Consider the following 16,959-nt stretch of genomic DNA (forward strand, 5'->3'; position numbering starts at 1 on the left):
GTTCACCTGCCACCTGCCACCTGCCACCTGTCACCTGTCACCAGGGCAATGTTCGTCCGTTGGTGCCCCACTATATTGCCACATCAGGCATCCAACTTCCCTAGCCTCAACTTCGATGTATTATTTCAGGTGGTTGTAGACCACTGTCAGATTTTGACGTTTTCAATGTACATGCATGATGTTGGAGGTCATCCTCTATTTCTCTTTGATTGCTCTGTTTTGCCCTCTGGCATGGTCGTCATCCGAACAGCAGTTATTTTTCTGGAGTCTCCTTTCGTCGAAAGTATAACGCTAATAAATCAGCATTTGTATAGCGCATATCCCGACTCAATGGCAAGCTCTATATGCGCTTTACAGTTCTTGGGCCTATCATTACCCTAACCAGATCCCAGACCTTGAAACACTCAAAAACACTTTCGTCTTCCTTGTTAACATATAATGCTGGGCAGGCGCGGTTCGTCCATAGAGCACGGTCGTGCAGTGCCGCCCAAATTTTTTTAATGTTCTTTTACGTAAAACACCCACAATAATAAAATAAACGAATCCAGAAACAAACACCAGCCAAATATTATATCAAAACAAGGTCCTCACTGGCGCTTTAACTGTCATTTCTGTGTCAAAAGCGCTATATAGCATTTACTATGGCATGCCAAAGTCCTCGCACTTTAGCTAAACATAATAGGATATTCAACAGTGTAACCTGACCTATAAATCGCTCTTGGGGATAACCCAAACGATGACGACACTTGTAGCGAGTTTGGCGGTAAATTAATATTAATAAGACGGCACATCTCAAATGTGCTCCTGCCGAGTAGTACTGAAACATAGCCCGCAGTAGGCAGTCTAAAAATAAATGCGATAGACCGTGCGCGATTCTTTGCCAATATTATGTAAGCCCCGGAGCAATCCAGCGGAGTGCTCAAGTGAATTGTGATTGGTTCATTGTCTGTCTTGCCACTATTTTAAGGGACTCTGTGACCGTGAAACTGAGGGAGGTGAATGTGACCGTCATGTGATTTGAGCCTTTGAATGGTTTTGTAGTGGAGTAGTGAAAGTGAAAGTTATTACTAGAGTGTTCAGTTCCAATACAGGATGAAAGAGATTGATATTTAGCTAACAAACAAGTTTAGTACTAGAAATCAAAGCGACAACTAAAAAGACTGAAAATAAAAGCACGAAGTCCTCCCTCACCAACCCAAAGATCTTAAAATTATACACCGTCTCATTTACCATGCCCTTGACTATCTTCAGCATGCGATAGCTTTATTGTGCACGTCCACTTTTTAACCCCACGAGCCGCCCCATGATGCTGGGCCTCAAGTTCAAGTTCTTTCAAGGCACTGCTATAAATTGTGTCCTTTCATCTTTCCATTTGACCCGAAGCAGTTTTCAATAAATCAAGATTTTTGCTCTTTGATTTATGTTGTTGTCTTCCTTTCTTAATGCCCAAGTCTCACTTTTGTACAGAACTGCTGGTCATTTCAGACTTCAAAATTCTAACTTTGAGTGTCTTGGAGTTCTTAATGCACTGTGCATATTTACAGTGGAAGCAAACCCAACATCTTGAATAATTGTACATAACCTTGCTCTTAATTCCGTGCCGAACGTTAAAGAGTAATGTCCAACTACTTTTGGCGATCTCCACTAGTCTTGAGCCTCACACTATGGGTTGACTTTTCAGTCGTGTATTAAGAGAGATCACAATAGCACCATGAAAAAATGAAATGGGTTTTGACGGAAGCATCATGATTTTGTCCGTCTATCAGTCTTGCAGCTTAAGTGAGAGATGGGAAACTTAATGATTAAGGTCGTGTCCAATGAAAATACAGGGGATGTTGTTTTTTTTATGAACTGATTTTATGACGCATTGCTTCAGTTCTCCGGCAGTGTTGTCGAATGAGTCATTAATGGCCATTTGAAAGAGCAGTTATCTAAAGTTTGAATTTAAAAGAATGAACCGCTTTTATGACGCATTGCTTCAGTTCTCCGGCAGTGTTGTCGAATGAGTCATTAATGGCCATTTGAAAGAGCAGTTATCTAAAGTTTGAATTTAAAAGAATGAACCGCTTTTATGACGCATTGCTTCAATTCTCAAGTATCGTTATGGAATGGGTCTATGTCCTTTTGAAAGAGGAGTTATTTAACTTTTGAAAAACTGTGCCCCAGGCCCCAGCGATGGATTGGTCGGAAAGGGGCTAAAGACCTTGCTCTCTGTCCTTGGCCTTCCAGATCCAAATATATCACCGTGAAATTTTTTTCCTTGTGGGGATATGTAAAGGACTGCGTTTGTATTCCACCACTACCCACTAACCCCGATGACTTCAAAGTTCGAAGAACAAAAGCGATCAACGCAGTGGAACGTGATGCTGAAATGCGTCTGGGATGGATTTTCTCATCGTATTGATATTGCCCGTGCTGGTGGTGGTGGTGGCCACATTGAAAGTGTATGTAATACAGGGAATAAATATTGATTGGGGGTAGGCCTACAATACTTGTGACCAGGGCTGCGTTAACTAAGTGCGGGACCCTAGGCTGTCCTTGGGACGCGGGGCCCCTCGATGACGTTGATGCTACTACTACTACTACCGCATTGTAACCCGTACTGATGGGAAACCATACTGTAAAACGTGATTAGATGTAGGCCTACCGGTATCCACCAATAATGTGGATTAAGACGACGACAAGCACATTTATAGATCTATTTCTGTTACAAAGTATGAGGCAGCCGAAACCTATCTGTGCTTGTTTGCTTCGTGGTGGATTACTTCATCTAAACACATACACAACAGATTATAAAAACTCATACCATATATTTTTCTCCTGGCTTTTTGCCTCGATGATGTCCTAAAAGTCTAGAGATTTGGTCGTTTCAGATTCAATCGTCAAGAGAGCTAGGCCGCTTAGTTTCTCTTGTCCCATCGTTAGACCCAGTCTACTTTTCACTCGTTTCAATACGGAGAAGGATCTTTCACCCTCTACGTTGGCGATAGGCATGGTGAGAAAGAGCCTCAGTGCGATCTCTACATTTGGGAAAGCTGTTGTTGCACCACTTTCGTGCAGATCTTGAAGGAGCCGAGGAGGAGAAAGTGTATCCTCAGACAGAAATGCTGAGTTGACATATCCTGAATACGACACAAGTTGGTCAGGAAATGATTGCTCTAGGTCGTCCTCATATTGCTGCTGAATGCGAGAATTGTGACGTGTCTCGAATGCTTGTGGCAGGCTTCTTATGAAGATAAAAGAGATTGTCAAAATCTTGAGCCAGAGTCTTGTAGATGTCTCCTCGCTTTTCAAGCTCAGACAAAAGGCAGGCAACGATGACAAGGAAGGTGTTTATTCTAAACTGCTCCTGGTGCGACAAAACAGCTTCAACATCTTTCGTTTCATCGTGGAAGCGCTTGCGTTTTGCAATGCGTTTGCATTGGTAGGAAGGCTCTTCGACGAAAGGTGTGGCTGATTGTTCGATTCGCTCGAAATCGTCCCGAAGTCCTGTTAAATAAGCAGTTAGAGAATCGTACAACATGTGTACGACTCCCAGGTTGAGTGATGGTTTCTGAAGTGTTTTGTTGGCAGTGTTAAAGCGTGCCAGACCTTGTTCCCAAAACACACACAGCACAGCAAATTCAAAATTTTCCATCTTGTTGTGCAAGGATGACGCCTCATCACGCGTTTCGGCAGATTCTTTCATGTCACGAGAAATGTCAAGCAGTAATGATATAATCTTTTTGTAGTTGGATATTAATGCTACAGTTGCATCATGTCGGGCAGACCATCTAGTTCCTGACAATGATTTGGGTGTAGGGCCCTCGATACGTTTTACAAACAAGCCCCAACGATGTGTGGAGCTTGAAAGGAAGTTGTACAATGCCTGGACGAATCCGAAAAATGATGCTGCGTCTACGCAACATTCAGCTGCTCAAACACTAACCAGATTTAGAGAATGAGCCGAGCAGGGGACAAAGGAATCCTTGAGAGTCATCTCTTTGATACGGGCTTGTACACCACTGAGGCGTCCTGCCATGTTACTAGCACTATCGTAGCTTTGAGCACGGCAGTTTCGAAGCTCCATTCCAAATTTGTCCAAAGCTGTCAAAATTTCTGACGTGGGAGACTCTGCATCGTGTGCTTCTATTGGGATGAAGGTTATAAATCTCTCTACAGGTAGACCAGCTTTACTGACGTAACGAAGAATGAATGTCAGTTGTTTGGTGTGGGTTGTGTCTGGGGTGGAATCGACACTAATGCTGTACTTTGCCTCTTTGACCTCTTCAAAGATGACTGATCTTACTTTGGCGGTCAACACTTCTAGAAACTCATCGAAAATAGTAGATGATAAATATGACGCGTGCCCACGTCCTTTGTTGCCACTCCGCGCAATATGATCTGCTAGAAATGGATCAAACGTAGCCATCAATTCTAAAAATCCAAGAAACTTACCGTTATGTGCAGATCCAAATAGTTGGCCATAACTACGTGGAGGGAGTCCTCTTTCGCACAAAAATTTAATTTCACAACAGACACCACTCTTCCCAAAACCTGACGCCAGTATTCAACCTCTATTTTCAATTGTGAGAAGAAAGAGTTGTCTAACACCCTACTTTGTTTTCCAAACACATAGAAGTCATTTACAGCTTTGCGATGAGTATCACCGTTTTCAGGCAAGGACAATCGCTCTATATAACGTTTTTCCAGTCGTTGAATCCTGAAGTGAAAGCAGTCTCACCGGTGGAGCTGAATAATTTACAACACTGACCAAATACTTTCCTCGTCGACTCTGAATAATCAATCCAGTCTTCTTACGTTTTCTCCGTTTTCAAACTGTCTATAAAAATGGGATCTTTGGAGATACCGATAATAATCTTTGTATTCACGCTTCGATGTCTTGAAATCCAAAGCATCTAAGTTTTGAACAGTGGCTTAGTTAATTACATTCAGTTTACAACAGCAATTCAAACAACAACAACAATTCAACAAGAGGACAATTTTTTTGTTGTTGAAAAAAAAATTTTAAACGTCGTGTTTGAAAGCGCGGGGCCCTAGGCTACAGCCTAAACAGCCTTAGGGGTAACGCGGCCCTGCTTGTGACTTAGTTTGACTTTTCTATTAGATCTACTTTTCCTTACTAAGATACTGCGTAATGAAATCGGTTTATTCTTTTTTAATCGCCATGTGCTATCTGTGGTTGTTAGTTGTTCTTGTTACTTCCCCTTGAAGATGGGCTACCGCTACCAGATGAGTTTTTGTTATTGTTATGTCCCTTTGAATACAGGTAATGCCAGGTGAGAATATTAATGCCAATTTGGAATTCAATAGCTGTGGTTTCAGTGCAAGGAGTTTAGAACTAATGGAGCCTCCTCTCTCTCTTCGCGGCGCCGCGAGCAGTACGCCGCGATGGGGATCAAATATGGCCACCGAGTGTGGGCTAAATCACGAACTGTGGCGTTTCTTTTTATAGAATTTTATCGGGCTGGGCCACGTTGTGGGGGTGGGCGGGGTGGGGGAATGTACGCAAGGAAGAGGGGATGGGGCTGGGATGAAAGAGGAGGGGCAGGCCTTGGGAAGGGACGAAGGAGAATGGGAAAAATTAAATAAGAGAGAGAGAGAGAGAGAGAGAGAGAGAGAGAGAGAGAGAGAGAGAGAGAGAGAGAGAGAGTGAGTGAGACAGACAGACAGACAGACAGACAGACAGACAGACAGACAGACAGACAGACAGACAGATAGACAGACAGACAGACAGACAGACAGACAGACAGAGAGAGAGAGAGATTGTGATCAACTGACGGGCTGACGGATAATGACAGGGAGAAAAAATTATTTGTGTGATACGGACTGTTCAATTCTTTAAGAGTTTTATGTTATAATCTAGTTTAAAAATCAAAAAGATGTGTAAAATAAGAAGAAAACTTGTCCGAGTAACATAAAATTATCAAACATACCAAATTAAAAAGATAATCTTTCAAGATGCTAAAATATTTAATTATGAGAAATGGATGAAAATATACTTTTAAACTGAATTCAAGATATATGATTGCATGATTCTAGGCGTGCGCCATAACTAACTTTATGTGTAAGGAATAGCGGACACAAAAGAGGGTCAATGTTTGCTTTATCCAATTGCTAACAGTATGTCTTGGTCTATAAATAATATTATAGATCACAATAATTTTGTTTCCTGGTTTTCACAAAGTGGAGCGCACAATGATTTCAAATATTCAAAACAAAACAAAAAGAGATAACAGCACCCTTGGAGGTGTGATCGCATGCATGAGCGTGGATAACCTTTGAAGGCTTTTTTTTTTTTCAGTAAAGTATGATATGGAGAGCAGCGTTTTTAGTCCCTAATTACACTCCAGAGGGGGATAATTTATCTTAGTGATGACTCTTGTGTAGTAAAATTTGTTGTTGCTTTGTTTGGTTTATTTTTTAACAGCAGAATCTTAAGTGAACCGGAATTATTGATTGTGGGATCTTAGGTGAAGACTACAACAATAGAATTAAACCGAGTATAGTTCTATCTAACAAGACTCAAACTCTTATCCATCCCACCCTACCTTCTCCCCTCATCTGATATGGTTTGGTGTTTCTTTAACATAGAAAATATTCATCATTATTGTTGTTGAATATTGATTTCATGTTCTAACGGAGCCTCTAGATATCTACATTTAGACTACAGTAGCATCTAATTTGCACACACAAAGGAAAGCAATATCTTTAATTAAAATGTATAATATGTATATATACATACACACACATAATAATTATATATATATATACTCATAATAATTATATATATATATATATATATTTATGAATACGAATACTTTTTAAAAATTGAGTATCTCAGTCTTTCTGCTGGGGTCTTGTATCCCTTCAGCCTGGGTTGGCCTTGGCATAAAGCGCCGGGGCCAGCCTCTTATGAATTAATGATTTAAATTGTGTTGCTGGGGGCATAGAAACACTTTCATTCAAATTTTTTTAAAGGGAAACAACTTAACTGTGAAAAATTCGGTCCATTGCAGCATCATATCGGTTCTTACACTTAAATACAACACATATGCAAGGCATTTTTACTAATTGACTTGCCTAATCTGAAGGACCTCGGAATAAAACCTTCTTTCTTATCTAGATTTCAGTGCCTTAGTCATAGTCGGGCAATCGCGCAGCGCAGGTAGCCCACGGTTCCGCCGCGAGAGAGGGCTCCTATCAGGCGTGCGGTGCCGCCCACAGGGCATCCTCCATTACTTTTAATCTCCTTGTTTCAGTGCGAAACAAGGCAACATAGAAAATGAGTTATTGTCTTTCATTTGCCAGAGTATATTCATCAAATAATTTTCTAGATCTAGATAAAAAACGGGATGTGGATTTTGAATTAGGTCTTTGTTTTGCCTCGTGATCACGGACTATAATAGTGGTACAACAGCCAAACAAAACTATTAAGCCTACATAATCTGTCGGACTGTCGGGTGTGGAAAATATAATATCCTGGTCTGCCTGGTCATAGTACCGTTCGTTCTGTGTCAACTGTCAACTAGTGATGGGCCGATACCACAATTTAGGTATCGATGTCGATACCTAGCAATGATAGTACATAACAAGATGGGCCACTTCTCTCTTTGAGCTAATTAAAAAAGTGTCCTCAAAATTTGGTGGCGCCCTCTTCACAAAAGCGCACTCTTTGCGAACAGAGTTACCCTACTTGAGTTTTTAAAAATCAAAGTGAAACTAGCAAGTTTTGGGATAAATTTCGGAAGAACGCTTTTTAAAAATGATTACACTGACAAAAAACCTCTTCCGGAGGAAAAGGAGATGGTTTTCTTCGTTTAATTTGACTTTAGAATGAAGGGCGAGAGGTCATTAAAATTTTAAAAACCTAAGACTCCGCACTGAACGTACCCGAACCGCTGATGAACAGCAGTCGATCTGCGCACGCAAGGAGGTGCTATTTCTATTCTTCTTCTGGAAAAACGAAAGAGAGCTTCAAAACAGACTGCAGCGCCATCTGAAGCAAAGAGCATACTTCCTGCGGACACTTTTTTGGCTGAGTGGCCCATCTTGTCTTGTACTATCTTTGTACCTAGTACTTTTTCAAGGTATCGATACCGATACCTCAATACCTAATGCTATAAGTAACATACGCCGTGTGTAATAAGTAAAGACAAAAATACAACTATACTTTTCCAAGTATTTAGGTAATCGTGTCTAGACAAGTTGTGACTATTTAGCTGAGACTCAAACAAAAATTATTTGTAAAAGAGAGAGAGAGAGAGAAATAAATACCCAAATATGAGGATAAAAACAAAAACTAAGTGAGGTATAGGAGGAAAGTCAACTTTGCAGGAAATGTTAGTATTGGAAAATAAAAACACAAGAGTTCTAAAAAGGCAATTCCATTTACCACATTTTTAGCAACTTTAAATTAAACCAAAGAGGATAAATCAGGGTTGTCAGTGAGGATTTTGCAAAATCACAATATAATAGATTTCATGAAAAACTTCTCTCTTTTTGTTAAAAAATCAGTAGATTCATTTAAAACGCTTTCCCCCTATGAAAACTTATCAGTTTTGATAAACAAAAAATTCTCAAGGCCCAAGTCACTTGCTTTGGCAGCCCTGAATAAATAACACATAGGTATCGATGTTTAGAGCAGGTATCGGTACCGATACCGATACCTATAGGTATCTAAGTATCGAAATATCTAGTATCGATACCTGCCCATCACTACTGTCAACCTCAGGCTCAGGTAGGTAGCCTTCCCGATTGTCAACAATCAAAAGCTTCGCCTTCTCAGGTTTTCGTTGTAAACGCCTACATGATCATGTTCTACAACCACGATGCCATTTGTACATTAGCTTATTGTGATTTTTTATGATATTCAGCAGATATAGAATCTAGATTCTAGGAGAGGAGAGAATCAGAGCTTAATTTTTAGTTTAGACACTTCGTTTATTTATGTTAGAATAAGATTAAAATTTAGAGTTCTTCCTGGTCCCATTTGTAGATCTAGACTCTAGATCTAGATCTATCTAAATCTAGAATAGATCTTGATTCTAGATTAGATCTATAAATTCCGAGCTTCTTTCTTTCACTTTCAGTGATCAACAGCACAGAAGATGAAGATTGGTAGATCTATTTGGTTGTCACTCGTAGCATTGGTGTTGGTGTCACAGATTCAAGAATGTGAGTATAAAACCAGTATTGTGCTGAAAAAATAATTCTTGACTGATCATGTCTCTAGATCTAGATCTTATCTAGATTTAGATCTATCTAATCTGAGAAATCTATTTACGAAGTGACTAGATTTCTCCGAACGCTCAGGAAAATAAGCTTGACCTCTATTTCTCCGAAGGTTTCCGTTCTCGAGATTTAAAAAAAATTTTTTGCAAAAGTTCTGTGTCATCTTTCTTTCTTTCTGCCGTTCTGCGAGACTGGAAAGAAATATTTTCTGCATCGAATTCAATTTCTAGAGCTAGATTAGGTGTGGATTGTAGAGCTTTTTAGATGTGAAGTCTGAATATTCGGATATTTTAACGAAGTGGCTAGCCGTATAGACTGCCAGTCTAGCCGTACTTAGATCTAGGTGTGGTCCTATCGACTCAAGCCTGTTAAGTACACAGGTCTCATTAGATCTAGATCTAGTAATTATTCAGGTTCAAATACATGCAAGTCAGTAAGGCACCTTTTTGTTTTGTCTGAAATACAAATACTTTAGGCATTGCAAACTAAAAATTTCATTTACAATTCAGCCATCATCAATATTAAGTACGGCTAGCCTGACTGTCTAGCCGTCCTTAAGTACGGCTAGCCTGGCTGTCTACCCGTACTTAAGTACGGCTAGACTGCCAGTCTAGCCGTACTTATCTTAGGCCCTATTAACATTAGAAAACAGGAGGTTTAAAATACATGCACTGTCATTAAGGCACCTGGTTTCGTCTCAAATACAAATACTTTAGGTACTGCACTCTAAAAATGTATATTTACAATTCAGTAGGCTTATTTTTTGTTAAATGGTCAGTCTAGCCATCATATTAAGAATAAGTAGGGCTAGACTGCCAGTCTAACCGTCATTAAGTACGGCTAGCCTCTTCCATATTTTAATTGTGGTTTGGGCAACTGTCCCAGACTATACTTCATTTGAAAATGCCCTCAAAAGGTAGATCTACTTCTAGAAAACAAGTCTGCTCGACCTTGGCAGTAACCTATTTTGCATTTAGTCACCCCTAAAAGAAAAAGAAAAGAAAAAATCCCCCCACGCCCTGTACAACCCCTGAGGTACAAAATGACCCCAGGCGTATGGGGTTACCCCTCAAAGCTGTGCATCAGTGTGCAGGAGTGAAAGTAAAAATTACCTAAATGGGACTCATATTTTATTTAGATTCTAGCTGGAATTAACTCTGCCTACAGCAACTTAACCTCAAAATTTGACCTGAATATTGGTCGATACATCATGCATAGTTTATACTTTCCCAAACTTTTAGTAACTTTGATTGTCAGTACTGGCACGTGTATAATATACTATAAGTAAGGGCTTTAAATTGTTATTACCACAACAACTAGTTGACAAAGATTGTCTCTACCGAGCATCAGTTTCAAATATATGGCATATGTGTTAGTTTCTGGCTTTACATTGTCCTACACGTCTGGAGATTATATATGCTCTCACTCTCCCATTTGTGGATCAACAAGGCTTGGAGGCATTTCCTTTTTTTTTTTTTATTGAATTGTGATTGTGGCCTACTTGTTTTGTGTCCCAACCAACACAATTTAGATTATTTAGTAGGTGGACTCCTGCGGCACTGCCTGCAATTAGGACCTGCCCAGGGTGAGAGGGATACACGTCCTCGGATCGCAGACCTGAAAAACAAAAATACTGAATAAAGAAAACCTGCCCATAGGTGAATCAAACTTGTGTCTTTTGCATTCGGCTGTGAAATGCTCAACCACTACACCACAGATGCCGGTTTGGATTTCCTTTTCCAAATATTAGATTAGATTGCTGATTGCATTTATATAGTGCTGTATCCCATACGAGTATAATTTAAGCTCTGAGCACCAGCCATGAAGTTCACATGCAGCCAAGCAGTAGTGATGATGGAATTGCTACCTCTTCTTTTGCTCTTTTTATGAAAGCTTAAAAGGAAAGGCCTTGGAGTTTACCGAACAGGAAGTGTCAGCAGACAGACAAGAATTTTCCTTCAATAAAAAGAGTTTGTAAACTTTATATATAGCCTAGCTATATATTTAGTTTTTATTTCTATAATGTTTCTCTACAGACTCCTTTTTTCGAAATCCACAGGTTTGAGCCCTCACCTTGTCCAGTATTCTGCTTGTTTTGATTTTATCAATATTCAAGTACCCCAAGTGTGTCACTCTCTTTGAAGGCAGTGTAGTACTTATTACTCATTTGAACTAAAGTCGGAGCAATTGGTATAGTGCTGAAATTAAAAGTGAAAAGTTTCCAAAATATATGTGCCACTACAAAAAATACATTGCAACCAAAACAAAGAGGTGCAAAGCTTTTTTGATTTCAAGGGCGCAGGAGTATGAAAGTTCTTTCCATAGACTATATTTGGACAAAATCCCTTGAATGGAGGCGAACTTACTTAGTTTTTCGAATAGTGATATCAAAGAAGGGACTGTCGAACCTGATCCTATGGCCACTGGTCCAAGCTTATCATCTGTACAAGCGACTACTTCCTATTTCCATCTTTTTATATTATGTGAGGCGAGCTGACAAAATGAGTTACTTCTTGCTATCGACAAATGGAGATATATTGATAAAAAAATCAACACCATGGTTTAATTTGTAGATTTTCTATTGATGCCATATTTTCAAAGTACAACATGCCTTTATTTATTTCATACTTTTAAACTGTAAAAAGGGGTAGGCCATGAGAGACATGGAGGAGATGTGTGGAAAGGGACATGAGAGAGATGAAGCTCACTTGGAACGAGCTAGGAAGGATGGCCCAGGATAGAGATAAATGGAAGGAGCTTGTATGTGGCCTATACTCTGCCAGGGGTGAAAGGCATTGATGATGATGAAATTGTAAAAACTTAATCTATACGTGTGATGTATCTATTTCCAGAGGGCTCAAATCCAAAAAGTAACTCATTTCGTCTGTACGTTTCACATATATTATATTTACACTGTCCAAGACGTCCACCTGTCTAAGAAGACCACTTTTCTCCTCAACAATGTGTGGTCATCTTGGTCAGTTTCAACTGTGTTTATTTGGTACTCATATATTGAGATACAAGCCAAAAGTAGTAAAATGCTGAGCACCATCTCCTGTACTAACAGAAGAAGCATCTGGGTTGGTGGTATCCGTTACTGGCAGACGCCACAGTCAAAATGTTATTCGCGTTAAATGCCAAATTGTAAATTAGCATTTGTAGGAGAATTACAGCCAGTCATCGACAAAATGGTAACTAAAAGGTTACTTAATGGACCAAGAAATACACTGTTATACCAGTGTCTGAAGTGTAGCAGTTAGGTGCTACGCTTTCGCACGCAGGAGACCTGTGTTCCATTCCTGAGTAAGGAGGATTTCTTTTGATTATCTTGGTCTTTCTACTAGGATAGTGTATGCCTACTATGAGTGGGGTTTGAAAATACAGAATGATAAAAAACCCTCTTGTGTAATGCATCACAGTCCAATGTAGCAAAATCATTTTTACTATTCTTATATTACGTATGGGCCCATGTATGTGATAGTCTGTATGTGACGCCACGTCTTCTTGTATGGAAAATTTGTCCATATCCTCATAATAGATAATGTCATGATATTGCTAGTTTCGTGAACGCATAAAGCATGAATTCAGAATTTCGCATGTTTCCTGTATGACACCATAATGTTTGATCATTTCTTTTGATTACAAAACTTCCTTTTTTTTTCATTTACTTTATCAGGTGTGAGTATTTGGTGTTACTCCTGCCATTCTTTCAGCGAACCAGCATGTGGAGATGAGTTCCGGTTGGGAAGTGGTAACCATCAAGCACGCTCTCAGTGTGATGGCCCCTCGTCATGTGTAAAACGACGAGGGAAGAGAAAATATTGTAAGTTTCATGCTTCAGCTTGTGATATAGCAGTTAAGCGCTTCACTGTTGCTTGCAGGAGACCTGAGTTCAATTCCTGAGTGAGGAGAGTTTTATCGACTCTGTCGTTTTCGCTGCTGGGATGTTGAATCCCTCTTAGGTTGGGTTGGCCGTGACAGGCAGGATTGAAGTTCACCTCTTGAATGGTCTAAATTGTGTCGCGTCGATGGGTGACTAAAAACACCTGCATTTTATAGATTAATTTTTTACATGCTCGTCTATTTTTGGAAAATGTTCCATATGTTGGAATGATACTGTACTGAATGTCACAAGCAGTCAGTGAACTAATGATCCCCCAGTATTGCAGAAAAGGTTAACAAAAAAAAACTATGATTTTTCTACGCACATTTCTGCTTGTAACCTATTTCATTCAGCATGTGCATTGCAATCACTGTAATGAGACACAGTAAAGGAAATTTGAACTAGTGAGATTGTCATTTACTGTTGCCTATACATATATGATACCAAAACATCTAATTCATGCTGACCTGTGCCTTTTCTAACACTATCAGAATGTTTCCATTTGGTACTGTTTATGAGATTTGTCTTGGTCTAGATTTTGCAATTTATATGAAAAAAAAAAGACTCAACTAATCCTTTAGCTGCACAAATTGTGGGGGTGATACTGACAGTACTAAATGTGTGGCATTGTGGTGAAATCAGGTGTTGGTCAAAATAATGGAATTTAGAAATCAGCATTTGTCCATTTGATGAACAAGTTTTATCAATTTTTGTTCTTTTGTTGCTTAACACCTTACATCCATTGAAAAACACATTTTTGTGTGAATTTTACTGAAAATGTTTAATCAAGGGCACAAAAAAATATAGATTTGCAGTTTCCATGAACTTTTGAAGTCACCAAAATTTGGTGGCCATTATCTTTTTAAATTTTACTTTTACTTCTAACACTGGGCAACCCTCACCTCCTACAATTGTTGCTTTCTTGAATTCTATCCTATAAATAAATTATTGATGGTCAAGATAGATAGGTATATTTTTTCATCAAAAGCGAAAGAAATGAACAAACTTGAATTAAGAAGATATTAATAACGCAATATGCCCAGAATTTGACGAGCACCTGACTGGACTGTTTCAACTTCTCTTGCCTATAAGTTACCAGTCTGGAAGCTCTTCCTGTATATGGGAAGTTGGCAGGCGCTCCAGTGTGGTTTACTTTTTCTATCTTATCAGATGTTTATCGTTATCTCTCCCCCTTCATTTCTTTGTATGTTACTCTCTACTAGTAACAGCTCTAATCTTTGGCCCTTTAATTTGCTGTAAAACTCTTACTAAAACTTTTTAAAGACGAACTCTTTCTATCTTTTTTGTTCAGTAAAAGGAAGCACTTCGACACAACAACAATTACAGCCATTTTAGAACCATGAAAAAATAAAACAAACTGAAAATCAGAAGGAAAGATAAGAAATAGGACCCACCCATAGCATTCACCCTCCACCCGCCTTTCCTTGTTATATTTGAGGTTTTGTCCTAATTTCTCTAACTAGACGTGTTACTTTTTTTCTCTTTTTTTTTTCCAAATAGGTTGCGAATGGAATCTTCTGTGGTCATGCGGACTTAACCCTATCCGTACGCCTGGGGTCATTTTGTACCCCAGGGGTTGTATTCTTCACATTTTAGAATACTTGTAGTTCGAAGATCTCTTTGAAACTTTCAGTATTTCTCAAAATATATCATTTTGACAGACTGCTATGCAAAGCGTAGGAATCGGATTAAAGAGTAAATTTCCCCTTTGAAAAGTGGGGTCATAGATTTCCCCACCTTGTATGGATACGATAGTAAAAAACAACGTACGATAGGGTTAAGTATTTTAAATAGCTTTCAGTGTCTGGATTCATCTTCAATGCTGTATTTTGTTTTTTCCCCAACAGCTGAAGGAGTAAGCAAAGTTGAAGTAGAAAGGACTTGCATTCCCCGTCGCCCAGAGGGATGTTACACAGAAAGTAAATATGGTATAGAACAATATTCATGCTCCTGCAACTCAAATTTCTGCAATTCTTCTCCGAGAATCATCTCAAAGAGTACAAATACAATTTTGTTGTCTGTCGTTTTTACATCGCTTTTATACCTTGGACAGAAACATTTGTTTTCATGGCATTAAGACTGAAGAATTGTCAATGTCATTCCAGTATCATAGTGGCCAACTCTTACGAAAAAAAGTTATTTGATATGTTTTTGAGTGTTTGAAGTTTGAGTATGGACGTCTGTTTTTGTATACAAAAATATTTATTCTCCATTTTTTTGTATTGCTTCTCATGGACTTTCCAATACTGAAGAAAAATTATGAACTTTCAAGACCTGATTTATGAATAGGCCTAATAATGAGAACAAAGCCCAGAAGCAGTTTGCAGCTGTGTCCCTTATCATAGTTCGCTATTGAGCATAAATTTATTGAATGCAGAAAAGTGTGTGAAGGGTTTTGAGTGGGGATACTTGGCTAATGGCGACCGTCTTAACCAGCCACATGGGTAGAGCTTTTTTTTCCTTCCAAGTGGGAAGCTATGCAGTGAAGTTAGACCTGAGGTGTCTCGAAAACAGTACACTCACAAGGTAAAGGCCTACTTCAGCCCTCCATGCGGAACTTGCATGACCTTTTGTGCAAATCCAGGTTTCCACTCTCTGTGGAGCGAACATGGTGGTAGCCGTGACATCAAGCCCTAAAGATGATTTTAACTTATTTTACGATTGGGGAGGGATGTGGTCTAGATTTATTTTAACTGGTTTTTCTTGTGCTTTTAAGATTTGATCAATTTGAGTCCTCCATTTGCCCCTAATAAAATAATGGGATTGTTTGACACCATTACTTTTGGGATAAATTTTGCTGTACTGCACAATGAGCAAGGATATTGTGGGCATAGCTGTGACCCTGACTTTAATGTTTTGGTGACACGACTGTCGTGCTATATCTGTGATCATTGTTACGCAAGACTTAGGCTTGTCGCTATTATACTGAGAACTCTTTGTACCGCTGCTGATCAACAAGTGCCTTATAGTCTCTTAAATTTTGCTTCCTTCCTCCTGGGAAGTACTTTGGTCACTGACATAACAGCGCAAGTAGAAATCTAATCTAAAGCGCATGTTTCTTTATCTACTTAACATTACGCATCCATGTAATATTTGATGATTTCAAAGTTGTCTTGCTTTTTATGGGCAGTTGTCGCATCCACTTGTAAGATTATGTAGTACAAACATATATCAAAATGTGAGGCATCATGGTGAAATCATTCGCGTGTCAAAACAATTAAATCGAAGAAATCATTATCCTCCACCTGTTCAGCAATTTCTATCATTTTTTTGTTTCGGGCTCTGCTCCTTTTATGTTCACTTTAAAACACGTTCCTGTAAGGATTTTACTGAAAAACATTGATATAACGTACAGAAATGTACATTTGTATTTGTAGTTTCCAAGGTCACTAAAACTTTGGGACTTTGGCGGACACTTTCTTGCTGATTTTACCTCTGACACCTGACGACCCCCTCCTCCTTCAGTCCCAAATATCTCGACTTCTATTCAAGATAGATGGGTACATTTTTCCACCAAAAGCAATCAAATGAACAGGCTAACTATAATTATATACAAAAAAACGGATATGCCCAAAAACTGACGAGCCCCTGATTCTACCACGCTGTGACACAAATTGTTTTGTCTTTTTCTGCACCAGGCGTTTTGTTTTATGAAAAATTTTAGGGAGTGCTTATTTGGGCCACATATGGCCTAAATAAGGTAAGGGAGGGGGGTTTAGCTTATTTAGGCCACAGGTGGCCTAAATAAGGTAAGGGAGGGGGGTTTAGCTTATTTAGGCCACACATGCTCAAACTACCAGGGGACACCCTTTTAAGGCAAC

The 16,959-nt window shown here is 39.2% G+C and overlaps 1 protein-coding gene and 1 long non-coding RNA gene across 2 annotated transcripts; one reads left to right on the forward strand and one right to left on the reverse strand.

Annotated features, from left to right (window-relative positions):
* Positions 1–3,916: 3,916 nt before the first annotated feature.
* Positions 3,917–4,411, reverse strand: LOC101855628 (zinc finger MYM-type protein 1-like). Its single transcript, XM_005092898.1, has one exon. The coding sequence runs from the start codon at positions 4,409–4,411 to the stop codon at positions 3,917–3,919; it is 495 nt and encodes a 164-aa protein (XP_005092955.1).
* Positions 4,412–9,127: 4,716 nt separating this feature from the next.
* Positions 9,128–16,365, forward strand: LOC101848947. The gene is made up of 3 exons (XR_220192.3): positions 9,128–9,177; positions 12,911–13,057; positions 14,986–16,365. It is a non-coding gene; the product is annotated as an uncharacterized LOC101848947 (long non-coding RNA).
* Positions 16,366–16,959: the final 594 nt, after the last annotated feature.

The sequence above is a fragment of the Aplysia californica genome, unplaced genomic scaffold (genome assembly GCF_000002075.1).
Source record: "Aplysia californica isolate F4 #8 unplaced genomic scaffold, AplCal3.0 scaffold00054, whole genome shotgun sequence".
Taxonomy (NCBI): Eukaryota; Metazoa; Mollusca; class Gastropoda; order Aplysiida; family Aplysiidae; genus Aplysia; species Aplysia californica.